Source organism: Lichenostomus cassidix, chromosome 8 (genome assembly GCF_008360975.1).
Source record: "Lichenostomus cassidix isolate B80296 chromosome 8, HeHo_3.0, whole genome shotgun sequence".
Classification (NCBI taxonomy): domain Eukaryota; kingdom Metazoa; phylum Chordata; class Aves; order Passeriformes; family Meliphagidae; genus Lichenostomus; species Lichenostomus cassidix.
Window position 1 is genome coordinate 23,072,334 of NC_139489.1, and position 24,438 is coordinate 23,096,771.

Sequence of the window (24,438 nt, forward strand, 5' to 3'; positions counted from 1 at the left end):
GTATTTTGTTACTCTTGTATTAAAAATGAGTTATAAGATTAACTAATAGTAATCTTCAGTGCCTATCAGTGGTTAAACTGTTGTATACAACTGAAAAGTTCTGCCAGTGGTGTGTGAAATGTCTGTCAATGCTGTTGGTTTTGCTAGGCTGACCCACGAGCTGCGAGGCTGGGTTCACAGGCACGAGGTGGAGCGAACGAGGTCGCGAAGGCTGTCCAACACCCAGCAGCAGAAAGCACGAGTCACACAGGTGAGTCCCTTCACCCTCCTGCCTCAGTGGCATGGCAAGATCATTCCAGGCCACAGGAAATATCCTCTCTTACTCGTTTGCACTTGTCATTATGGACAAAAGTAGCAATGGTGCCTGTAATTAGGGCTCCCAACACTTCCCCTTTTAAATTGCTGGGTTTGGTTGGTTATTATGTTGTCAGAGTTGTTCTTCCATTCCTGCTCTTGGATTCAGGGTAGAACTTTGTAATTTTTTTTAGCAGCCATCAAAATAGGTTTTCTAAAATGAAATCAACAGCTATCCTCTTTATGGCTTCTCTCTAATGATAGGCAATTGCTTAATGGAGAGAAATAGAACCTACAGCACTGACTCACTGTTAAGGGCCCCAGCTGATTGGTTTTGTTGAAATATTTCTATTGTTTAAATTTGCTAGAGGGATTCTTTTTTTTTTTTTTGGTATGACTACAGAATTTTGATACTTCTGCTCATATTCCCGTCTTTTAAAATCCCTTTTATCTACATGGAATACTGATATCAAGGCTGAAATTAAGACAATGAATTTTCAAAGTATTTAAATTGATTGGAGGTGGTAACGACTTTAAAAGGATTTGAACATTACAATGTGGGAAATACTGCAGTTTTCTAGGGAAGAAGTGTTGTGTATTAAACTTCAGATTCTTCTCACTGATGTACACAGGAGAACGGTAGAATATTTAGAATTGTGTGTGGTGCCAAGCTTCCTTTCTTGTCTCTGAATGTTGATTTCAAATTCAGCTGTATTAAATTCATGCTGGTTTTGTTGTTCCAGCTTGATTGCAATAACCATTTCAGTTTCTCAGGATTCACCAGTAGAAAAAGGCACATTTCTGATGCAGGGCTTTGATTAACCTCTGCAATTGATTCTGTGTGTCATATCTTATGTAGTGGCAAACCAAGGAAATGCTTATTGGTTTCACTTTGTGTCATTTCGTTTTCCCCCATTTTCAGAGCTCCCTCAGTGACAAAGCAGATTCCCAGCTCATGGCCATGCCTTACACAGACACCAGTCTCAGGTAAGGCAGAACAGCTCCTTTGTTATTGCTTTCTACTTGAAAACCTAATTTTTCACCAACAGTTGGTAAAGAATGCCCATTTCCATCTTGCCAGGATTCTTAAGCCAAATGCAGCTACTTTTCTTGGACTAGTTTCTGTCCCTTAGCATGCTTATAAATGCTTCTAAGTACTTATATTACATTTAAAGGGACCCCTGTATCACAGCTCCACTCTCCTGAAGTCTTTATACCAATGAATTTTTAAAAAATCCTTACTTTGCTCTGCAGAATCCCTTTCTAAACAGTTTTGAATATTTAGGAAAAAACAGGGGTAACTGACTTGGGGCTATCTGTGGGAACATCGTTAGTTTATAAGGTTTCAAAGGACCATGAGTACGGTAAGAGAAAGCTTTCTCTCATTATCTTTTCAAGAGCAGAGCCATTATAGCTAGCACCAAATTATTATGATGAGCTTAAAGTACCATTATATCTTATTTACATTCTTTGTCTCCATCTCCTGATTTTTCTCAGCTGATTATTGGAACACATTAATGCAGAGTTTCCTGATGTCCCCTGCACATCCCTCCCCATAACCATCCTGTCCCATTTCCCTGGTGACAGGAAGTACTGGAGAGAAAAGATAAAGGAAACAAAAATTTCTCTCTCCTGAATTCTGTGAGACTGTTGAGGAGGTTCTCTGCTTTGAAGTGCTAAAGAGAAGAGTAAGAGCAGAATGGAGTATAAAGGGGACTTTTTGGTGAGAACACCACCTGAAATACTGCTGTGGAAAGTAAGACAGCTGTGGCCTTTCCATTTGCATTGCTGCTTTGAAAGCAGGATCAGCCTGGGGGAAAAGAGCAAGCTGCAGGCAAATGTTACAGAAACCAGGCTGTCAAATTTTAATACATCCTGATTTATAAGAATAAACGAAAAAAGAAAAAGCTTTTTGAGTTCTACAGGCAGATGAAGGGTAGCTGTTTTAACTGAGCACTGATGAACAAGCCTCATGGCATAATGTACATGCTTGCATTACTCTTGAAAAAAAATAAACTGGATTATTGGAAACAGTGTGCAACATCGTGTAGCTCTGCATGGAATAATCTGTTGTGCTCCTAAGGAAGGGAGATTTTTTGGGTTTGGGTTTTTTTTTTATTTCAGATTAATGATGTTTATATGACCAGGACCAGTGAGTCATGGCAGCTGCATGCCGTGACTGTCCTGGAACTGCTAAGAACATAGAACAGACTTCCAGTTCCTCCCAGAGCCACCAGCTATTAGGTGCTCCATGAAATCACAGAAACACAGAGTAGTTTAGGTTGTAAAGGACCTCTGGAGATCTCTAGTCCAGCTTCCTGCTCAAAGTAGGTTTAATGTCAGGTTTACTGAATGTCTCTCTTAGGAGAGGTAATCTCCATCTCATTGTAAGCTCCATCAGGAAGCTGAGGATTGCAAAGAATTTCAGGGAAGTCAAAGCAGTGAAGGAGATAAAATTTAAGATGATTTCAAAGAAAATCATCAACACACCTCATCTCTTTATAGTTTATGTAGCTTTCTTCAGAGGTGATTTTGTTGAGGGCTTCTCTAAGTGTGTTTCTTAAGGCTTCAGCTATCAAACTGAGACTCTTCAGTTATTTTCCTGTTTCTAGGTTTTGCACTATTAATATTCTGGTTCTTGATGCATAAAGCACTGTGTTCTGCCTCATTTCTTATCAAAACAAGCCTATGTGCAACATCCCAGTGCTCTGTTATGCATAACAGTGTCCTTCAAAGTTTTAAAAGAAAAGATTTATTTATCTCCCAATAAATGGCCAGGTTCAGCACCATTGTTTTGGATACAAAATTTTATATTATGCTTTCTTGTAATATGCAAAGGTGTTTCTAAAACAACTGATAGTTTTGCACCTGGTTTTGGCTCTGAAGTTCCTCCCTTCCTTTGATGGAGAGGTCCACTGTGGTTATCAGAAGATGTTCAAAGGTAGATGGAATGTACTGCCTGTAATCCCCTGGTATCCCTTGGTGTTCAGTTTGTTCCACGAGCAGGAGAGCTTTGCAAAGGCCCAGTGGTTTCCAAGTGCTTTGGAGCAGTTTTCCCCCATAGCTGTTTTTTAGGTCTAGCTGTATCTTGTGGAGTGTGGGTGAGCAAAGAGATCAGTGTCAGCTTTCAGGATGTGTTGTAGCGAGCGGTGCGTGGGCGCAGTGCCTTTTAGCACAGCCCAGCTTCAGTGCTGAATCTCAGGGGTGGCTTGGTGGGCCTACGTGTTTTCATGAATGAGTAATCAAGCTCAAATTAGCTCCAGTCTTTGTTTCCTGTGTGTGAAGGATGGGAGCTGATTCCTCTCTTGCATAGTTCTGCAGAAGGGGATGTGTGGTGTAGAACTGCCTGCTCCTGATCCCCCCAGGACTTACACCCCCAATCCTATGGCCTGGCAGCTGCAGTCCTTTTCTTGCAACAGGGCTCTGTTAGCAGTGGAAGAAAAGATAATGACAGCCTACTATTACTGCTGCTTGAGAAAATCACTTGATGATAGATTTGTGCCTTGGTATATTTTAGAAACGTACTACAATATTCTAAATTAGGCACCCTAGTTTAAAGCCTGGGTCAGCAGAAGACAGCTTGGGAGGGGAGGGATAGCCTGATCAGTGTCCTTGCCACAAACACACAGTGTGCTATTAAAGTGGGGGAAATTAAAATGACAGGTTGCAGGTCCAGCTAATGGTTTCCCTGAGTACAGCTTCCCAGTGTGATTAAATATCTTATTTTGGAATGGGATTGGGGAAGTATAAATGACAGCAGTATATGCTAAGAAATTCTCACCTTTCCAAGATAAACAATGGATAAGTACCATGATTGTAGGACTTGCCAGTGTTTTGGCTTAGAATGGTTTAGAGCATCTTTTCCTTGTGTCTGATATGTGTAAGATGAGAACTGTGGAAAAGATAAGCCAGAATTACGTGAATGTCTTATTTTTGCTCCACCGTCTAAATTGAAAATCAAGAACAAATCTTTGAGTTGACAATGGGAAAAATCTTTGAGTTGACCAGAGGACAAAACGGAAAAAAAAATAAATGGTGGGAGAGAAAAAAGGTGGATTTGTCATTTGACAGTAAATTAAAAGGTCTGTTTATGCTTAACTTTGCACTTTTTTCAATTTCAGCGGTTTGGATTCTTAGCAGTAAAAGAAAATTACTGAATTATTAAATGGTTTGATATTTTATTTCAGAATGACTTTCCATCCCAAAATTTATTTTCAGAAGTCATCACAATTTTTCGGACACTTTAGGTTGAAACTCTTTTTTCCTGTTGAGCTAGCAAGCAGGTTTTTACCAGCCTGAGAAACATGAACAAAAACAAATATGGAAAATTTTGCCACGGTAAGACCTTTAAAGCACCTTGAAATTTGAAAAGTACTGAGTAGTTTCAATGTCTTCACCTGTGTTCTGTGTTTCTGATCCTTCTCTCAGTGGATGAAGAGCTACTGTTCCTGTGAAAAAGCAGCTCTTCAAAGTCATTGTCTCTCTGAAATTAACTGTCTTGTCTAAAATAATTACCTTTCTGCCTTCTTTATTTCAGCAGGAACTCAGGGAATGAGCTGCAAGTATATTATGCCTCTCCAAGGAGCTATCAAGACTTTTTTGAAGCAATTCACCGAAGGGAAGATACATTCTATGTGGTGTCATTCCGCAGAGTAAGTGGAGAAGTGGTTGATAGTGGCCTTTTACGTGTGTTCATAAAATTGCTTCTGACAGAGATACAAAAGATGACTTAGTCAAGGTTGAAGGTAAATTTGTTTCTTCTGAAATGATGCTTTTGTTTATGCTTCACAGTCATATGGCCAGGTCATGGTCTTTACAAAATATGCTCATTACATTGTGAATGGAAAAAGCTTTGCAGGAAACATTGTAGTGCCTGGGTAAGTCAGCCCAAAATTGCATGAACCCTGTGGTTAAACATACATTACAGCTATTTAATAGGTGTATAAACCTTTTGTGCTTCTGGGTGTAGGAATAAATGTGCCCCCTGCACAAATTATTACTGTTAACATAATACAGTTTCTATCTTCTTCTAAAACTCTTGCATTTGCAGTTTTATGTGTCACATATTGTAGCTGTACAGGATTGTGTGCAGGGCCACAGTTTTTCTGCTTTGTATCTTATGAGTTGAGACATCTACTTGGGATCTGGTGATGGAAATGATCAAGGCAAGCAGTGGTGTTGGAAGAGTTTATTCCCTCTCTTTTGCAGGGATTTGATGAGTCATTAGATATGTCTATAATGCACTTTTGTCCCTGGGCTGAACCTGGGGTCTTGGCTTGCTGAGGATCCTGCCCTGCTATTTTGCAGTTGGGATGTTAGATGAGAATTGTTCTGTGCATGTTCACAACCAGCCATGATCCCCCCAGGACCCTGCAAAGCTCCATTTGTTTCTTCCTCATAGGAGTGTCCTGAGAGGGGTCCCAAGGTCGTGGGGGACCTGTAGTGGCCACAACTCAGACAGCTATAACCATTTCTGTGTAAGAGCACACACACAAGCATGACTAATTTTAGCAGTTTCTGTATTGTCATAACTCTACCAATCTATAGACGTCGTAGGAACATAGGTAATACAACCTTGTTCCACAAAAGATTTCTTAATTTGTGAGATGCATGTCTGTAGAAAAGGTTCGGGCAAAATAAAAAGAGCGGTGCTCTTCTTAGGTTTAAGGTTTTATGCTGAGTAGAAATATGAGGTTAGTTTCCAGTCTTGGGATTACTGGGTTGTGTCACAAGGCTGGAATTTTGTTATTAAATGCTTGGCATGTTCTGCTGTTCTTTCAGCTAGCAACACAAATATAGCCAGCACCAGGCTCCACATATCCTGAGGATGAGGAGAAGGGAGCAGAGAATAAAAGTTTTCCTGGAAACTCAGAACACAAAGCGGTACAGTGTTTGTAGAGTTCTGCACTTGCGGTCATTTCTCCAGCCCACCTGAAAGCATGTAGGTGTACATAGGTCCTGTTTACACTGTCGGGTTAATGACCTGGAAGTTGTCAGCTCTCATTTCAACTCACAGAGCTGTCCTTGGAAACAGTGTGCCTTGTGCCACAGAACCCCTACAGCTTGGCTCTGCTCTCTTGCAGGGAGAGGTGTGGAGGGCTTTTAAACCCATCTATGAAGTTTATTTGGTAGCAGAGCTTTTGGTATTTCTGTTTTATGAATGAAATGTCCTCAAATAGAAGGCACTTTCATGCATTACCTCATTTATTGTTTTAGCAGGGCAGATCTGATCTAGCAGCAAGCTCTGCCCTGAGGCACTTTTAAATGACTTGCTTGGATTCTTTTGTGAGTGCAGAAGAAAGAGCTCCTGCACAGCTCGAGGGGTGCCACCAGCAGGGCCCCAGCCTGGGAGGTGCCCTTTCACCTCCTCCTGGGGACTGCTGACTTCATTTTCTCTGGACCACAGCTCCCTTTTCACTGATGATTAGGAGCTGAGGGGGGACTGATTCCTCCTCGGTGTTGTCCCACAGTTCACTTGTGTTGCTTGTGCTTGTCCGAGTGAGGAGCCAAGGCCTGGGGATGGAAGGCTTAGTTCTCCTCTCTTGCTGTTTGCCACACAGACATTCCCACACGCTCAATAAGCTGCTCGCAGCCCTATAACATAACAGCAGAACAAGAATCAGCCACTTAAAAGTTCCAGGGGGTGGGTGGTTCTGGTGGTAGCCAGCTCCAAGTGGAAGGTGGGACTATGGATCTCAGGAGGTCCCATCCACCTGATATCCCTGGATCCTCTGTCCCGCTTTTCTGCTCTGTGCGCAGCCTCACTAAACCCCAGCGTTTCTCCTGGATGCAAGTGATAAAATGTAGCATTTTTTGTGTGTTCTCACTTGCATTGCAGGAGCTGTGCCCTGAGTTCCTTGGATTTTCTAGGAAATTGGATTTGCTAGGGCTACCCATGCCTCTTATATGGTAGGACTCAGCCAAGGCTTCTGGAAGTGCAGGGTTGGGAAGCAAAGCTCTTGTGCACTGTGGGTTCTTCTGGTGATGCTTGATACCTGTAAGACTGAGATTCACATGATCTCATCAATTGTATTTTCTTTCCTTGCTTTGGAAGGCTTGCAGGTCTGCATATTTGCAGTTGAAGATTACATGGATTTTTTTTTCCTTTTTGAGGAGGAGGGAGGAAAATTAAGTAGCATTTGGATCAGCTGAGTCCATACAAGAAGCAGGGCTTTTGCTGTGGGTGTCTAAAGAAATTCTTTTTCTGCTATTATCAGGGAAATCTGTAATGTCATTTTTGAACAGGAGGAGTTGCTGCTCTGCCAACACCTTTGATTTCTGCTCTGCAGTGTCTGTGATGCCAAGTCTGCTTGATGTGTTCTAAAATCCCAGTGGAGTGTGCATACAAAACTCGAGTTGGTGGATCTGAGGTGCTCTGTCAGCAGGGAACAAACACCTGGCTGCCTCTCTGTAAGCCTGGCACCCACACAGCACTCTCTCAGAGCTCACATCTGTTTTGCCATAGACTGCTCAGGCCTTGAGATTGTTTCTAGAATTACCTGAATAGCTAGCTTAATTTGAAAAGTAATTAAGTAAATCTTTGGAGAAAACAAATCCCTTCCAATTTACTTTGGCCTGTAAATGCTGCTTCAGATCATTCCACTCTCGTGTGGTTAGGATCAGTCCCCACAACTTGGAGTGATTAAGCAGTAGATTTCCCCATCCTGAAAGGTTCACTCAGTGACCCTTTGATGACATCTCTGCAGGCTTATTTGAGGACAGTGACATTTTTTAGGGTAAGCATGTAATTACTGTTCTTAAGGAAAACATAGTTTAAGGTTTGATTTGCTTGGGAAATTCAGAGGACGTCAGGCGTTTCCTCTCACTAGTCTCTCTATTTCAAAGCACAAATATATCCTGATATCAAAGTTTGCCACATGCATTTATTGCAGTGCATATACAGTATCTTACAGCAGAATGCATTAAAAAGTAGATATTAAATGTTGATTCTGTTTGTTAGAGCAACAGTGATGCTGACTCTATGGGAATCAATGGCAAAGCCTTTACCCATTTCGGGAAAACCAGCATTTGAGTTTATAAATTTCTACTTCAGTGCCATAAACCATAGAGCTTCAGGGAAACCTCTTATTATGAAAGTGAATTTCTGGTCCTACAAGCCAACATCTGCAGTAAGCGTTTAAGGGCTTAAGTTCTGCAGACAATTTTTTTCTGAAATGATTAAGCCAAATTTCAGTCAGAACTTTTGTTCTTTGTTTGTTAGCAATGAAAATGTCTAGTTTGTGTTGTGCTTCTGTTGGTAATGAGCCTGTACTGTGCTAATTGTATTTAGGATGATATAATTGCATTTGGGATGATATATTACTTCCAGGAAGCAAAAGATTATAAAGCCTGCTTTGACATGCTTGTGCAGTAGCAGTTTGCTGTGCTGCACACACTTCTGGCAACAAGAATTTGAATGTATTCAGAGAGCACGAGGCAGATTCCAATTCACTGCACTCCTGATGCCATCTACATCCTGCAGGCAAAACTGCCATATAAAAAGTTGGCTTCAGATGATGTTTCACAGCCAGAAATTCAATACTAACATATACTTTCCTCCTACTTTGTTGCACTTGACAATGGGTGGTTTTTCCTGAACATGAAGTTTCCTGCTGTTGACTTTGTGCATTTCTGTGGACTGGGATGTGTAATTTGGTGTTTCATTCAGAAATATTGATTAGACCCACATAGTCCTGCTGCCCCTAGAGGTAGAGCAGCTATTTTATATGTTTGAGTCCCGTGTGTTTGCAACTGCTGCAAGTTAACATGCAGATTTTTGAAAGATTTTAGAAACTGCCCTTTTTCTTTGGGAGGCTGACCTTAACTATGCAGAGGGAAAAGGTTGCTTTATCCCAGGATTGTAGGATTTTAAGATCTTATCCTACATTTTATACATATGTTGAGAATAATATGTGCTAAAAGAACTGAGAATCGGGGCATAGTGTCCATGATAAAATTGTCTGTCCTTTTCAAAGCAGGGGTCTTCTCTGCCTGTCTTCCCTGTGAGGCCAATTCTTGCCTCTCTGCGAAAATTTGAGGAAGCAAACAGTGTGTGTGATTGTGCTTCAGCATGCCCTGAAGCTCAGTGCGTCAGCCTCTGTCAAATTAGAGCTGTATTTGACTTCCAAATTTGAAAATCCATTATGAAAACCTCCTGTTTCTGTCTAAGTGTCGATAGTGAAAATGAAGTCTGGCATGCTGCATTCTCACAGATTCCCTCTTTTCTGGCCAAACTTTGGATTCTCTCCATGTCAGAGAATTTTCTCCTTCCAAAACCCTGGTGTCCATATGAAAACAATGAAGCAAGCTTTCTTCCTAGTTTTTCTTGAACTGTCTTTCTTTCTGATGTGGAATATTTCAGGAGCAGGGAGAGATGACTTTCAAAGGGTCTGAGAGGTGGTGGGGAGAAGGGTTCTCTGTGCTCTTCCAGTTACTCAGCTGGAGAAGATGTTGCTTTTGGTAGCATCTTAGAGCTTAGTCTAAAAATCTCCAGAGAGAAATTTAATAATCTAAAATTAAGTCTAAAAGTGTATGTTGGTCTATAGAACACAACTGGCCTCACCTCAGTCCTGGGATTCTCAAAATACTTGTATGTGAGAGCAACACAACTGCAAGTTAGGTAAAAGGAAGCTCAAAATAAATTAATTTAGAGTTCCAGCTAAAGGCCAGCAATTCTTTAAAAAGTGTTTCTGGCAACAGCTTCTCGTTTTTGCAGAAAACCTGCCTGTGTCATCACTGCTCACTGTAAGGACACCCTTTGGGGATTGAAGCAGGAAAGGGCTGTGTGTGTGCTGTGCAGAGCAAGTAGGCTGAGAGGAGGGGGAAGAGAAGGAGCCAGGCAGTGAGACACCCCAGATGTGCAGGGGTGGAAGGCAGGGAGGAGCAGCCATGAGTGCCAGCTGCACTGCAGCATCTCCTGCAGCCTCCTGGCTCAGCCAGGTGCAAACTGTGCTTAGGAGGGAGCACACCAGCAATGCAGAATGGTGTTTTTGACAATGTCTGTCACATCACGTGGGGTTTTGTTTCCTTTGTTCTGTTCCTAGCTCCTACTTGGAGAGCTGCTCCTACTTGGGAATCTCTTCCAAGGCATTTTGGAAGCAAAGTCTCAGTCGCTCTGATTTCTATCTCCATGGGTCCCTTTGAACCTCACTGGCCTCCAAATAAAATTGAGAATGGATGTGGTGTTGAGGACAGATGTATAAGCAGAGGCAGAAAAGTCAACTCGAATATGGCTGGCATGGAGCAAAAGCTGCTCTTGGATTTTGTGTGTATAGGTCTTGATTCACTTGTCCTCTATGGTTGCTGGAACTTCATGAATCATATTAATGCCCTCACTGAACTTCTTTCAGCTTTACATGTCCCAGATCTAACTAATACTTTGTTATTTTTAAACTAGTATTTGGAAGGACAACATACACTGCAGATAATTATAGTGAAAATGAAACATACTGCAAAAAATGTCTCCAGAACCCAAAGTGGTTGCAGACAGACGTGACCAGCAATAGCATACATGTATTTAAAATGTGCTGCATGCTTGAGAGACAAAGAGCTGTGGGCAAGAAGGAAAGGAAGATTGTTGGTTTTGGAAAACCTCTGTAAAAACCCACTGCTTATGAAATTGGTGTGGACATAGGCTAGAGAAGTGTAATTGGGAAGTGTGGGAGGAAGATGTGATTATACAGTGGGAATTGTCTCAGTAAAGGAAGTGACAGCAGTATCTCACTTAATAAGAGTACAGAACATAAAATTGCTGACAACAAAGTGAGCAGGAGCATAAGTCTATCCACAAACAATTAATGTGTGTTCAATTAGAGCAGGCTGTGAAAATATGCAGCTCTGAAGCAGTTCCTTTCCTTCAGGAAATAACCCAAGTTCAATAATGCATTAGTAATGCTTTAATTATGCCAGATAATAGTGCATCTTTCTTTAGTGCTAACGTGGTATTCATTGAAGAAAATTTTGGTCAGATTGTTCTGAACAGGTCCCAGAGGGGAATAGTGGGCTCTTGCATATGATCTGTAGCAGTATTTAATTATGGGATCGATGCTGACTGAGCCCTAACTGTGTGGAGATATAGATGATACCTTCAGCTCTGGAACTGCAGGAGCCAGTAAGACATTGACTTGAGTTTGGTAGGAATGAGCTGCTTGAAAAAATGACCTTCGTGGTACTTCATTTGCCTTGAATGGTAATACATGCAGAGAGCGCTTTAAAATGCCTGTGCTCGCTTTCTTAGTTGTACTTTACACTTCCACAGTGACCAGTGATTTTTTTTCTGTGCATTTTCAGTTTTTATAGCTGACACTCTGTGCAGAGTCTTTACAAAAGTAAAGCATGCAGAATTGAGATGTCTTTGATTTCATTAGCAAATGTTAATAATTACAATCTCATTTGAGACCATTACTTAAAATCTTAGGCACAGTTTTAGAGTTAATTCTGGTCCGATTAGGTTATTTGCTTCCAGTTTGAATTAATCCTTTTGCCAGATTTTTAGCTGGACAGCACACAAAGCTTATTTTATGAAGTAAGAGCCCAGGTGCTGTTATGAATGTGTGCAGATTATCATCACCTCCCACTGGACGGAACAGAACTCTTGCAGCTTCCAGGTTTTATTTTTAAATAGCTTACACTCCTAGAACAAGGAGTGTGATAGAATTAACTGTACATTTTTATCTTTAAACTGGCTTTGAATCTTAAAACTGGATTTGAAACGGCTTGAAAGGTGAACATAAAACTTGTTTTCTACTTCTGGGTCTCCTAGTTGCTTGTGGTCTATATACTGGGATGGTAATGGGTCTGGGAAGAGCTCATTTTGCCTCGTGCCTGGTATGGCTTATTCCTCACCATGTAGTTGGATAAACTCCAGTCTTGCCAGCACATTTGATAGAGATTTTCAGGCTCTGCGTTAGCGATTAAGAGCTTGGAATGCCGTGGGCTAAGTTGAGAGATCCTTCACGCTGGAAACCACTGTTCAGGAAATCCTTTTTTGTGTTTTGATTGCAAATGTTCAAATGTGCCTGTGAATAATTCTGGCACTTGGAAGTGCTTTTCATGGACAGAAGGCAAAGCTGTGCAGGAGGGGCACTTGCACAACTCGAGCAGCACATTGCACTGTGAGGATGCTGCAGAGAAATTGCCTCTGTTAAATGCCATGGGCCACTGCCCTTGGAGCTGGTTGGCAAAGTGCCACCAAGCATTGCATAAGTGCTTGTTATTGGTTTCATGACTATCCAAAATAAGGGCTGAAGTGTCAGCTGTCTCTGAGAGGGTTGTTTCCAATATGAGGAAAGCAGTCTGAGCTCTGCTCAGAGAGGTCTCACTCTGTGAGGAAGGTACACAGGCCTTCCTCTCTTCATCTGAGCCCTGCCAGGCTCCTGTGTGTTAAACAGTGCTCTCCTCTGAGGCCTTAGAAGTGCACATTCCCAAGCTGTTCCTCAGGGTGAAGTTCTTAGGTTGAGTCACTTGTTAGCATCTGGGAGGCCCTAGTTTAACCTCCTTTCCAGGAAATCAGCGTGGAGCTCTTCTCCTTTCTAAGAACAGTCCTGAGTGCTCAGACCTGGAGTTTTTAATCAGGAACACCCTAGGTAATCAGTGGGCAGCTGACTCCTGGAAAAGGTGGCTGTAGAGGTACCATTTTGCTGTCTCAGGTAATCCAGGACCAGCATCTCCAGAAGGGCATCTCCTTAACATCAGGAAAGTACCACCGTGGGTTTCTCTTTGCTTTTGCTGGACCATCTGTTTGGCACTTGCTGACCAGCTGTTAGCTGTTTTTCTCCAGCAGGCAGCAGAGGTGCTGCATACAATCCAGGCATGAAGTTTCCTGACTTCTCAAGCTCAGATTCTGAAGTGCCAGCAGAGAGAAACATGTACAAAAATGAAGCTGGACATAAACATGCTGTCATTTGGAGAAAAGCAACAGATGCAACAGTTTGCTTGGTGTGAAGTTTTGGCAAAAGCAGGTAATCGCAGCTCTAGGAGAGTAAGAAAAAGTGTAAAGAACTACATTTATACAAGCAGAAAGAAACTTTAGGTTCATGCTAAACACAGGTGTGGTACCACAAATGCTGAAAAAAGGGTGTGAAGCCAGCTGGGTAAACGGCAATGTCGTGACAGGGTATTTCCATTTCAGAGTAGAGTTGGTTAGTGTTGGCTTGCTGTGGCAGTCCAGGAGGAGGACATTACCCACAGCAAAGCAAGCATTACTTGTCAAAAGGATGTAAGAAATGCATGTAAAAAGTATGTATGTCCCTCAGTGTTGTTGTCATGCACACAGGTGCCTGTAACGAGTGCAGGATCGGCCAGAGAGAAGAACCTGAAATCTTACAAGTTCTCAAATAACTACCATTTAATTCCCTACAGCACTCCCATCCCTCCTCTGCTCTTCTGGCAGTTTTGTCACCATCCAGCAGAGTAGAAGCTCTTCAGATGGATCAAAACTGACACCCTATGACTTAGTCTCTCCAAATCTTGGTGATTAAGAATTTACCTGTTTGCTTTTAAAAGTCACTTCCAGTACCTTAATTCTCATAGGAAATAGGCATCTAAGAACAAGACTGGTGTGGATTAAAAGACGAATAAACACTGAACCCTGTGCCTCAGCTGTGGCACTTTCTGTCTGATTCTGTTACAAATCACCTCTGCTTGTGGTGCTTTTTCTGTTTGAAAATGTCCTGAGGAAGCCTTGATGCAGCTGCCTTGGCTCCTAGGAAGTCCCGGTGTTCAATCTGGCCCATCAGAGGATGTGTTGCTGTGCTCCTGCTCTGGGTTTCCCTCCCAGTAATGGCATGTGCAGTTGTTACAGGGCTGTGTGTGCTTTTGGTGTGCTTACAAACAGATCTGTGTGGGATCAGAGCGAGAGGGGGAAATGATCCGCAGCCTGGGGACTGCCTGGAGTTCACGTTGCCTTTGTGCAGGTCAGGGGTAGTTCTGCAGAGCCAGGAGAGGTTCAGAGGGCAAGAGGGAATGGAAGTGAAAGGGAGCAGAGCCACCAGGAGGAAGTAGCCCCAGGCTCTTGCTCTTCTGTAGACCTGCACATTCAGAGCCTGATAAGGCATTTTTGTTGATCAGTTGGGGTAATAAAGAGAGTAGTGACTACACATACTAAAGTGATTAATGGCAAGCTGAGTGGCCCTCCAGCTAGAAGAAAAGATTAGAATTGGTGCCTTCAGAGTGCTCAGCACCTCTGATATTTTGCAGAAACTGTGGTGAGTCCAAGAGGTTCAGTCTTTTTGTGTAGAATTAAAATCAGTACAGTAGTAAGAAAAGAGGGGAGGTTCATATGGAAACATAGTTTAGGTGATTAAAAGAGTGCCCATGCAATGGATGCTATCCATGTAGTGAAATCAGTTATTTTACCATATTATTTGTACCCTCAGTGTCTAAGAGAGCACTAATGTATGTACTGATCCAAAACCTTTCCTGCATCATTCCTCACATCTTTATTCTATTATTAGAATTCCAGTAGGGCTTTCTTTGACCTCAAAGTCCACTGTATTTTGAAATAAAAAAGCTGGAAACTTCAGTGGCTTGGTGAAATGTTGTCAATGGAGCATTTCATTTTTAAAACCCACATTTATGAAAACAGAGCTTCTGTGGTTCTCTGATATGGTTGCGCCATACTTTGCAGGATATTTGCAGAAAATGTTGAAATTAATTTGAGACTTGTTTCACAAGCAAAATGAACATAATTAGAATACTTGCAGGCAAAAGCACTTATTGTAGTTCTAGATGTTTAAATTAGTGGCACATGTGAAATGAGAAGTGCACTGATGAAGGCTTAGGTTTGCTTAATTTGCAGTGTTCCTCTCATACTTTTGTTTTTCTTCCTTAATTTCTTCGCATTTGGCTTGCTTTCTTAAGTAATTTCACAGATTGCTGTTGCTACTTTACAGACTACCAGGCACTACAAATTCTCAAGCACCACTCAAGGCTCCCTCTCTGCTTAATGGAGGCAGAAAAGCTCTTCCCAATTTTCCCCACCTATCCCAAACACCTACCATTGCGTGAACTGGATTTCCTTTCTGGAGGTGCCTTTCCTTCTGTAGGTTTTAAAGGGAGCCCAGACAATTCTGTGAGACAGCTGAAGCTGGAAAAAATTAATCTCACCCTGAGTGGGGAGATGAAAGGCTTCTATTTGCTTGAGCCATTATGTTCTAAATGTGGGGAGCTGGCAAGTACTGATAGAAGAAAACATATTGCTCTTCAGGAAGAGACAGGCCCAGCCTGAAAGCTATAGCCTGGTGTCTTCTGAGTAGCGTGCAAGCAAGCTCCTCCATGTTTTTATCTTCCCGCAGCTGACCTTCCCCTCTCTTTCATCTAATCTGGTGCCTGTGATCTTGCTAATTCAATTGCTGTGGCAGACAGGCAGTTACTCACATGCACAGTCACGAGATGGACAAGGAGTGTGATGCTCATGCACCAGTTTATACCTCTGTTTATCCATTATCAGGCTTTAGACCAGGATCCAAGTAAGCTATTGTTACAAGAGGAAGCTTTTTCTGTGGAAACTGCTGTTTTCTACAAGCTGTACAATGTACAAGTGGCTTCTGTGATAGCTGGTGCAGCACTGTAGTACTCTCACACTGCTCAAAACCGGATGATTTCTTCCCTAACTACATCAGCAGATCCCAGGACTTCTTAAGGGTAAAGAGCAGTGAGTCATTTACATGGTTTATCACCACCAGAAAGGAGGGTTCCTCTTGTCCATGACAGGTTGTGCATACTCTGGTCAGATCCCTCCTTGGGCCATTTTATTGTCTTGGTGGGAAAACAGCCTGAGGAGTTCAGGGCGCATTCAAGAGAGTCTGACAATTGCCAGAGGCTGGCAGGGAAGGAGAAGGAACCTTCCTGTTTTAGGTGATCATGGGGATCAGATTGCTCATGCTATGCCCAGCCATTCTGAAGTGCACTTAAGGTAGGTTAGGGGTGATTAAGGAAGAATCCTCAATGTCAGGCATCCAAGGTCCTTTTTGCTTCCAAGTATGAGTTAATCATGTACCTTGTATATGCTTTTAAGACCATTTTCCATCAGATTGTTTTCTTGTTTTGGTTTGAGGGGCTCTTTTTAGGAGAAAATGCTAAGTGTTTATAGTCCTTGTTCCCTTATAAAATGATCTCTGTTTCTAAAACTGATTTATGTCTTCCTCAGCAAGACTAGAAATTCAAAAAGAGCAGACGTTTGGCAAAAAATCTCGACTCAGAATTGTGATTTAGAAGTGAAACTTAGCTACAAATGTGAAAAGAAGTAAGCTCATCAGGGTAAATACAAACCAATAGGCAAAAAAAAGAAAGGAAACTTCATCTTCATACTCTCTTAACTGAGATTATTAGTAACAGAGGCAATAACTTCTTTAACATTATTATATTGACTGTCTCTTTAATTAGAAGAAGCTATTAATAGCTGATGAATCCTTAGCCATACAGATGTCCCGGGATCTGCAGAATGAGAAACATCTTTCCTACAAACAGCTGTAATGCAATACACATTGCAGAGCCTAAAACGCTGCCATCAAATTTGGATTCAGCCCACTGCATCCTGATGTTAAAACCTTGCTGTCTGTGCACCAGCATTTTGGGGGGAAACAGGAGGCAGCTTGGATTTGGAGCCCCAGCCATGGCCTGAGTGTGCCAGACCACCATTCAGCCATTGGCAGCCCAGGAACTTTGCCTGTCCCTGCTGCCAAGATGTGCAGAGACCCACCCAGGTCTGAGCTGGAGCCATTGCAGAGCTCTGGGTTAATCTGGAGGGTTCAGGCAAAAATGCAACCAACTGCTGACTGAGGAGAGTGTTTATTTCTGTGTTATCTGGGTGTGTTTCTTTCCTTATCTCTTGTGTTGCTTTATTCTTGTGGGTTTGGCAGTGGCATTTGCATTGTGAGTAATTATGTTTATATAAAGGTGTGCTTTTTGACATAATGTGGAAGTAGGTGGAAACCACTTTCAGCAGTGAAATCAGAAGAGAGAAAATGGCAGACTGGTAGAGAAGAGCACCCATTTCTTTAGGTTCCATAAAAAGGTGCTTTTAAAGCCACTTTACCCAGGGCGTACTGACAGTGCAAATGAGACCTGTGTTTTAAAAACCAGGTCAAAGGTAATTTATTAAAAGTACTTGCTGTGTTTATAAAACAGCTTTCTGCCTGTGACCTAAAACATCATTTCTTGCCACTGCTTTGGAGGTGATTACCTCCATCTCAGTGAAGAGGAGTTAACTTCATAGAGGTTAGGAAAGATATTCAGTTACCCTGAGCACATGAGGCTAAAGGATGGAGGGCAGGAGGAGATCTCCAGAAAGTTAACTTGTGGTCAGATGCTTTTTCCAAGAATTTGAGGGATCACAAACACTTCTAACCCAGACTTTCCAGTCCTCTGATGTATTTCTCTGTAACTGAGGCAATTTCCACAATTAGGAGAAATTTGTTGCTAGTTTCCTGTACATCTGCTGCGCTCTCAGAAGCGGCATCTCTTTGGCTGCAGATGAAAATCAAGCTGCCACTCTCTGCTCTTGGGCAGTACATGGTTTAACCCCATCCAGTAAATATGTACCATGCAGCCACTTGTTCACTCCGTGTGGGGAGGAGAATTGGAAAAAAATTACTCCTTGTTAGATAAAAACAGTTTAATTATTGAAATAAAATGTGTGATAATAAAAGTAGTAATAATTATAATGAAAAGGTAAAAGAGAGAGAAACAAATGATACACAGGACAGTTGTTCACCAGCTGGTGACTGATTCCCAGCCTGTCCCAAGCAGCAATCCCAGCCAGTTCTCCCCAGTTTGTGTACTGGATACAGCATTCTGTGGTGTGGGATGTCCCTTTGTCCAGTTTGGGTCAACTGTCCAGGCTCCCAGCAGTGCACCTGCTCACTGGCAGAGCATGGGAAAGCCAAAAGTCCTTGATTTAGGGTAAGCTCTTCTCAGCAGCAGCCAAAGCATTGATGTCTTATCAACATTATTCTTACATGAATTCAAAACAGGCACTTTGCCAGCTGCTAAGAGGAAAATTAACTCTCTCCCAGTTGAAACCAGGACAGGCATTCAAGGGCAAACAGCAGCAAGCTGTGGCTGTCCCAGCAGGGAGAATGGAGAGGAGCACCCTGAGTTTGGCTCCCACTGGGTTTCGTCTGAATTTAATTCAGACTTTATTCTCTCCTGTCATTCGCCTTGCTTTCAGTTTGTTTGCTTACCCTCCCCAGTAAATATATTTCCAGCAAGCTGGCAACAATCACAAATCAGTGGATGGATCAGGAAAGGGAGAAAGTCACACTGACTGTGAGATGTAAGCTGCAGTTGTCATTTTATTCCCTCAAACCAAATCTGAATCCAGATCCAGATCTGAAGCCAGAACCTGATATCCTGGCTGCAAAGGACATGAATGCTCTTTGTGCAGACATTAAAATATGTTTTCAGGTAGATCCCAGGTGTTCAATTCAAGAAGGTGTCTGTGCATTCTTAGTTTTTGGGCTGCTCAACAGTTGGGTCCTGTTGTACCACATGATGGACCAGTCACACTTTTTAGAATAATTAGCAGCTTCTGTAAAATGAAGTTTTGCAGTCTAGTAGTTTTTGTATCCAAAATTCTCAATGTATATTCACCTGTGCACAAGTAATATATATAATTGCTCTTTGCATGGGAATATGTTTGGGTCCATTTAATTAAAAGTTGCCCTTCAGATTGAATCCTGCATCTTGTGTCCAAATTCTGACTGTCTCAGCTTCTTTACCTGAGCTCTCCAGGATGACGAGTCTGCTGCATTGAAAACTGCAAGTGATCTCCTTGGCTTGCAGCTGTCTTACATAGTGTGGAGCTTGAATGGGAGATTTCAATTATTTCTGTTGCTGCAGAAGGCAAGAAGACAGTAATTTCAGATCAGGGCTGGATCTTGTGCCATGTGGGTTGTAGAAGTGAACACACTGTGATCAAATTAATTGCCTTGATTTAAAAAAGATTGAAGTCTTGGCTCTGCTTAACAGTTGTTTCTGGTTAGGATTTGAAAGTTCTCTTGCATTCCCAGCTGCCTGCATATGTATAAAAATACAGGGCATTTTTGCTCTGTAAGAAAGCGTCCTTTCTCCTGCTTTGAAATGAAACTGTTCTTCCAGAAGAGCATTCAATCACAGGCCAGGTGACCTTTCCTGGACTTGTGTAGCTATTCCTGAACTTTTCTCAGGTATATTTACCCTGACTGCTGTGTTTGATAGCTGTGTAACCCTGATGGCTATCAGCGTCTTTTTCATTGTCTTTTCACGAGAGGTCTGCAAGTTAGCAAGACAGGAAAAAGGTAAGGTAGAAGTATGGTCCTGACAGACTGCCAAATTTTGAGACCAGGTCCTTATGGATCTTGGAAATGCCCTCTGGTCCAGCCTCTTGTGTGGAGGAAGGCTGTTGCTGACAGTGAGTGAGGTTGGCTATGGCATTGTCAAGTGGGCTCTGAAGAGCTCTCAGGATGGAGATCTCACCACAAAGCGAGATCAAAGTGTTCTAGTGCTTCACTGTCCTTTGAAGTCAGCTGGAAGAGAAAGCAGAGGACAGCTGTATTAGTGAATGGATTTGGAACCGCAGTGTTACGTTGATCCAGCATTTGGAGAAAGCCAGACATAAATTTCTTTTTACCCATGCAGCTTCTGTTTCATGGGAATGTGATCTGAGGAGATCACGCTCCGCTCTGAGGAGTGTGCCCATGAAACTGCATGGTTTTTGTGCACTGGCTGCCTCTGTGCTTGTGTGGCTGGGCTGCAAAAGGCAGAACAGCAGGAAAAAGGTGTTTGCTGCCTGTAACATTCCCCACTACAGTTTGAGTTGTGTGTGCTTTTTGGAGCAGTCTCCAGCTGAGCAGTAATTCTGGGAATCCAGGATTTGTCTTCTGTAGAAGACCTGAAGTCTTGCCGACAAATATAGAAACGTTGGGTTAATGTTTTGTGAGAGAAGCAAAGGATCTGGATTATATCCTTTTTGGTTTTACTGGACTGGATTCACATGCCCTACCTAAATTACATGTTTTTGCAATTACAGATTGCAGTTGCAAAACTAATAGCATGCAGATGCTATGTAAAAGCAGAACTCTGCTGCAGTGAATTATAGAAGGAGGGGAATTTCTTTTTATGGGTAGTAGTAATAAAACAATTAATTCCTTTTGGGTCTTACAACTTTGTAAAATCTGCAAAGATAGTTGACAGACTCAGCTGGGAGTTACAGATTAACTGCATTTCTGTGCTTCTATAGCCCCTGGGAAGGACCGAAAATGGCAGAGAAGCATAATTTTCAAATAATTTGAAGCAAACAGTTTTAATTTTGTGATGCTGGTTTGATTGAGAGAGCCTTTAGAAGAAAAACTGATGCTTATCAAACATAATGGAGGAACTTTTCCACATGTACAAGCTGGTATTTTTTTTTCCTTCACAGAAGCACAGAACTAAGTCAGCTAGACATACCTTTTGCAGTTTGCTTTGAAACTCAGCTAATTTCCACAAATAACACACACACAGATTATCAAAGCATTTTCAAGTCCTTTAGAACCTTCCTATATGATTTTAACCAAAACTGTTTACTTAAACATAGAATTCTGTCCCTCACATCCTCTTACTTCGCGTTTAGGAATTTTTTTTTAATCTGCTGCCAAACCAAAATTACATCATAGCAAATGCATGCATTGTTCTTTACTTTTGGGCCTGCAAAGCAGTTCTGCAGACAAGTTTAATTGGCAGGATTTCTGTCCAGTCTCTGTCCTGTGCCCTCCTTGTTCACATGTTTTTCCTTCCTGTTCAAATTAAAAGAGACAAAACTACAAGGAAAAGTACATTTATGATAGAAATAATGTCCAAATGGAGTGTCTGTGTCATTCTCCCTTGCAATTGGACTGGCATTGCTGTGCCTCATTCGAGCTACTGCAAACTGATTTCCTGGAGCATTCCCTATCTACAGGGCAAGGATGATGGTATTTAGTGCCTCTTTATTTAGGATGTCTTGCAAGTCAAAAATGATACTGAAATAGCTTGGATAGGAATGAGGCAGGCTCATCTTGAGTAATTCCAGAATGAGGCATTTGCAGAGGAATGGGAAGCTTGAGACAAGCTGGTAATTTTGCAGCTCTGGTGTCGCTTTGTTAACAGGATGAAGATAGATGTTTCAGTAGGACAGAAGGCTAAAGAGCCTGTCTTTCAAAGTGTGCTTGTGTTCCAGTTGCTGAAGGGAGACATGGTGCCTTCTCACAGGCCTGGGTAGAATCTGCAGATACCTGATTAGCAGCGTATTTCAGTGTTATCTAAAGGCTTAATTCCTCCTCTTCAGCCTTGGATGTTGAATAAAGGAATTATAAGCCATGAAAATAGAAAAACTGAATACTGTATCAATATTTTTCACCTTTATAGGACACTTGCTTCACTGCCCTTGCATGTTTGTGAACTGCAAAGGACACAGCTCCCAGCAGTTCTCTGTTATCCTTACTGGTCCCCATAACCTTTTTAGTTCTTAATCCAGGAGAGATCCTTGGCTGCTGGTTCTCCTTTACACTGAGAAAAGGCTCCAAAGCTGAGCCCTGCCCATGCACAACCTTTAGAGGGAGTGGGGGAAACTCCTCCAAAGGAAGCTTGTGGCAGAGTGAATTTTCCGTTCCTCTGAGGTCTCTGGGATTTTCACAAGGCTCTCTTACTCACAGCGAGGTGCTTTCCAGTTAGTTTGGTTTTGGAGCCCAGGACATATCACATCTGGCAGTAGCACAGTTTACAGTAAAAGGCACTAAAGACTTCTCTCACGTGGGAACTAAACTGGATAGCAACTCCTTCTTCTGCAGGGACAGTGACCAGAAAATGTTCCAGAGTACAGTTAGGTATTATTTATAAAAATTTGTCTGGGAATGGCAGAAAGGTGTAATCTTACGCTACAGGACATTTTATTGACTGTGGGATTGAGCTATTTCTGGTAAAACACTTAAATAAAAATCATATCTCATCACTTCATTCCATCACTGTGTGCAGAATATTGGCCTTTAAAACCACCTGTGCACAGAAATACAGGGATTGGAACAGCACTAGAGGGAAAAGGAGCAATTTTGGCAAAAATAAAAGCAGAAAAAGAATCTCTATTCCCACCGTTTTTTGGAGTTTTCTTGTTCTGGGACAACCTTCCCCCATCCCTCAAAACAGGCTTAAAAAGTAGAAAAGTAATTAGATGCTATGATTAAGGGTTTTGAGTTGAATTCTCAATTACAAACTCTCTCCTGTAAGTGTGCTGCAAAATCAAACTGTGTTAGTATGTGCTGGCTAACATCAAAGTTAATATAGGTAGAACTGGTACAATTGCAAATCAAGTTAAATGGTTATTGTTAAACTCAAAGTGGTAAAGCTTCTGGGGGCTCTCAGGGTGTGCTGCCAAGAGCTGGTGCAGAGAGGCTGATACCTTGTGAAATTTTATTGTGGGTTTTCTGTGGGTTCCTTGCAGTCATTATCCCATCTTTCAACCTCTTCCATGCTCATCTTGCCATGTCATGGATTCCCTGTAAAGGATCCATGATGAGGTGAGTAAATCTTGGATTTCTAAGGTCTACCTTAAATAAAAAACCTCAGAAACCAACCAAACAACAAAACTCAACACATCAGCTTTAAAAACAAGTCAGCTTTATTAAGTTCATGGTATGATGAGCAAGAGTGGTGGCTATGAGTCAGACTTTGTGTAGAGGTTTTAATTGGTTTACTCTCTTTTTTGTGTTCTCAAAACCATCCCCATGCTTTTCAGATGTAAGGGTCAGAAATATTTCCAGAGGCACCCTCCCCTCTGCAGTTTCTGCCTGTTTAACATCCACTGATAGCAAAGGCAATGTTTCAGGAACTTCTGGCATCTTCAGATGGACCAGTGCTGCATCCAGTGTGGTGTAACCTCAGGGCACCATATGGTTGCCATCACCCAAATGAATCAATAATGCAATTATACAGCCATTTCCTCTACAAATTTGTAAACTTTCATACACGTCCTTTTTGAACTGGCAGAGGAAACAAGAAATGCCAAGACCTGACTCCCATTTATACCCTGATGTGTGCCTTGTGCTTTGTAGTGTTGGGAACTGCTGGGGCAGATGAGAATCAGCCCCTTGGCCCTGACTACACTGTATTCTCTTTCCTGGAGAAAAGCCTCCTTTTGTATTTGGAGAGCTGCTGAAATCCAGCCCTGGATCCCTGAGAATGAAGTTCTCAGGTACCATTTCTTGGCCAGGAGTTGTGTGCCAAAGGCTGTTACGCTGCTCAGGGGCAGGTCAGTGGCCTGTGTAGGAGAGCAGGACAGACACATCACATCTCTGGCAACAGCAGAAAGCTTGAAACAATGATCCTGAAATTTTCAAAAAGTGTGAAGTCTGTGGTTTGTGGGAAAGGAGCCAGCTCATGGGCTCTGTCAGCCCAGGAACTTAAGAAGTCTAGCTTCTCGGAGTATTTGTACTCTGAATGTCTCTGAAGTGGCATGCACTTTTTTGGGCACATCCTTGTTTCACATTCTTTGCACTGTCAAAAGCATACCTGCAAAGAAGGTCCCATGTCATGTCATTGACTCAAAATCCCCGAAGATGTTCAGAAAAAATAGGTTTGAAAGACAATGCATGGATTTGGTGCACAATTTTTGTATGATGCAAAAAGCACTTGCTGTCCATCTGCTCCATCTTAAGACCACTAGGTGTGGTCAGCTAAGCTTTTAAGCTGTCAGGAGGTGTTGAACACTACCAGCAGTAGTGCCATTAAAGAAAAATGGCATTTCAATGGGATGTGGGGAGCTCCTCTGCCTGGCTTGGCAGTGGCTGTAATGTGGTCCTAGAATCACAGCAGGAAGATTCAGGCTGGAAGAGGTTGAGGCACACAATTCCCTGGGAGACTTCGTAGTCATAAACAGAGATGAAAAAATGCCCAGCTCCAGTGTTTGTTTGCTGTAAGAAGCCTTGGGAAGCTGCTGGACAGAGTGCCCTTTGGCACACCGAGGCGCCTGGCTCCGTTTGCCCCCTCTGCTCTGGCAGCTGCCTTTGCTGGTTGCGATATTCTAGCACAGAGCTGGTCTCCAAGGCACTGGTAAAGATCAAATCTCCTCGTCAAGGCAAATTACCAGAACAGCACATTAAAGTTTTCCTTTGGTATTTTAATCCAGTCTCCTCGGAGCTTTTATTGCTGTAAAGC

General features: G+C 42.2%; 1 protein-coding gene across 2 annotated transcripts in view; it reads left to right on the forward strand.

Moving 5' to 3' along the window:
* ATF6 (activating transcription factor 6) overlaps positions 1-24,438 on the forward strand; it is a 71,631-nt gene that overhangs the window by 25,734 nt on the left and 21,459 nt on the right. Inside the window, exons 12-14 of one of the 2 annotated variants that reach the window (XM_085068367.1) lie at positions 148-250; positions 1,217-1,281; positions 4,832-4,946. In XM_085068367.1, coding sequence (XP_084924493.1) covers positions 148-250; positions 1,217-1,281; positions 4,832-4,946 — 283 coding nt within the window. The remainder of the gene's footprint in view (positions 1-147; positions 251-1,216; positions 1,282-4,831; positions 4,947-24,438) is intronic. The other variant, XM_085068368.1, reaches the window with a different exon arrangement.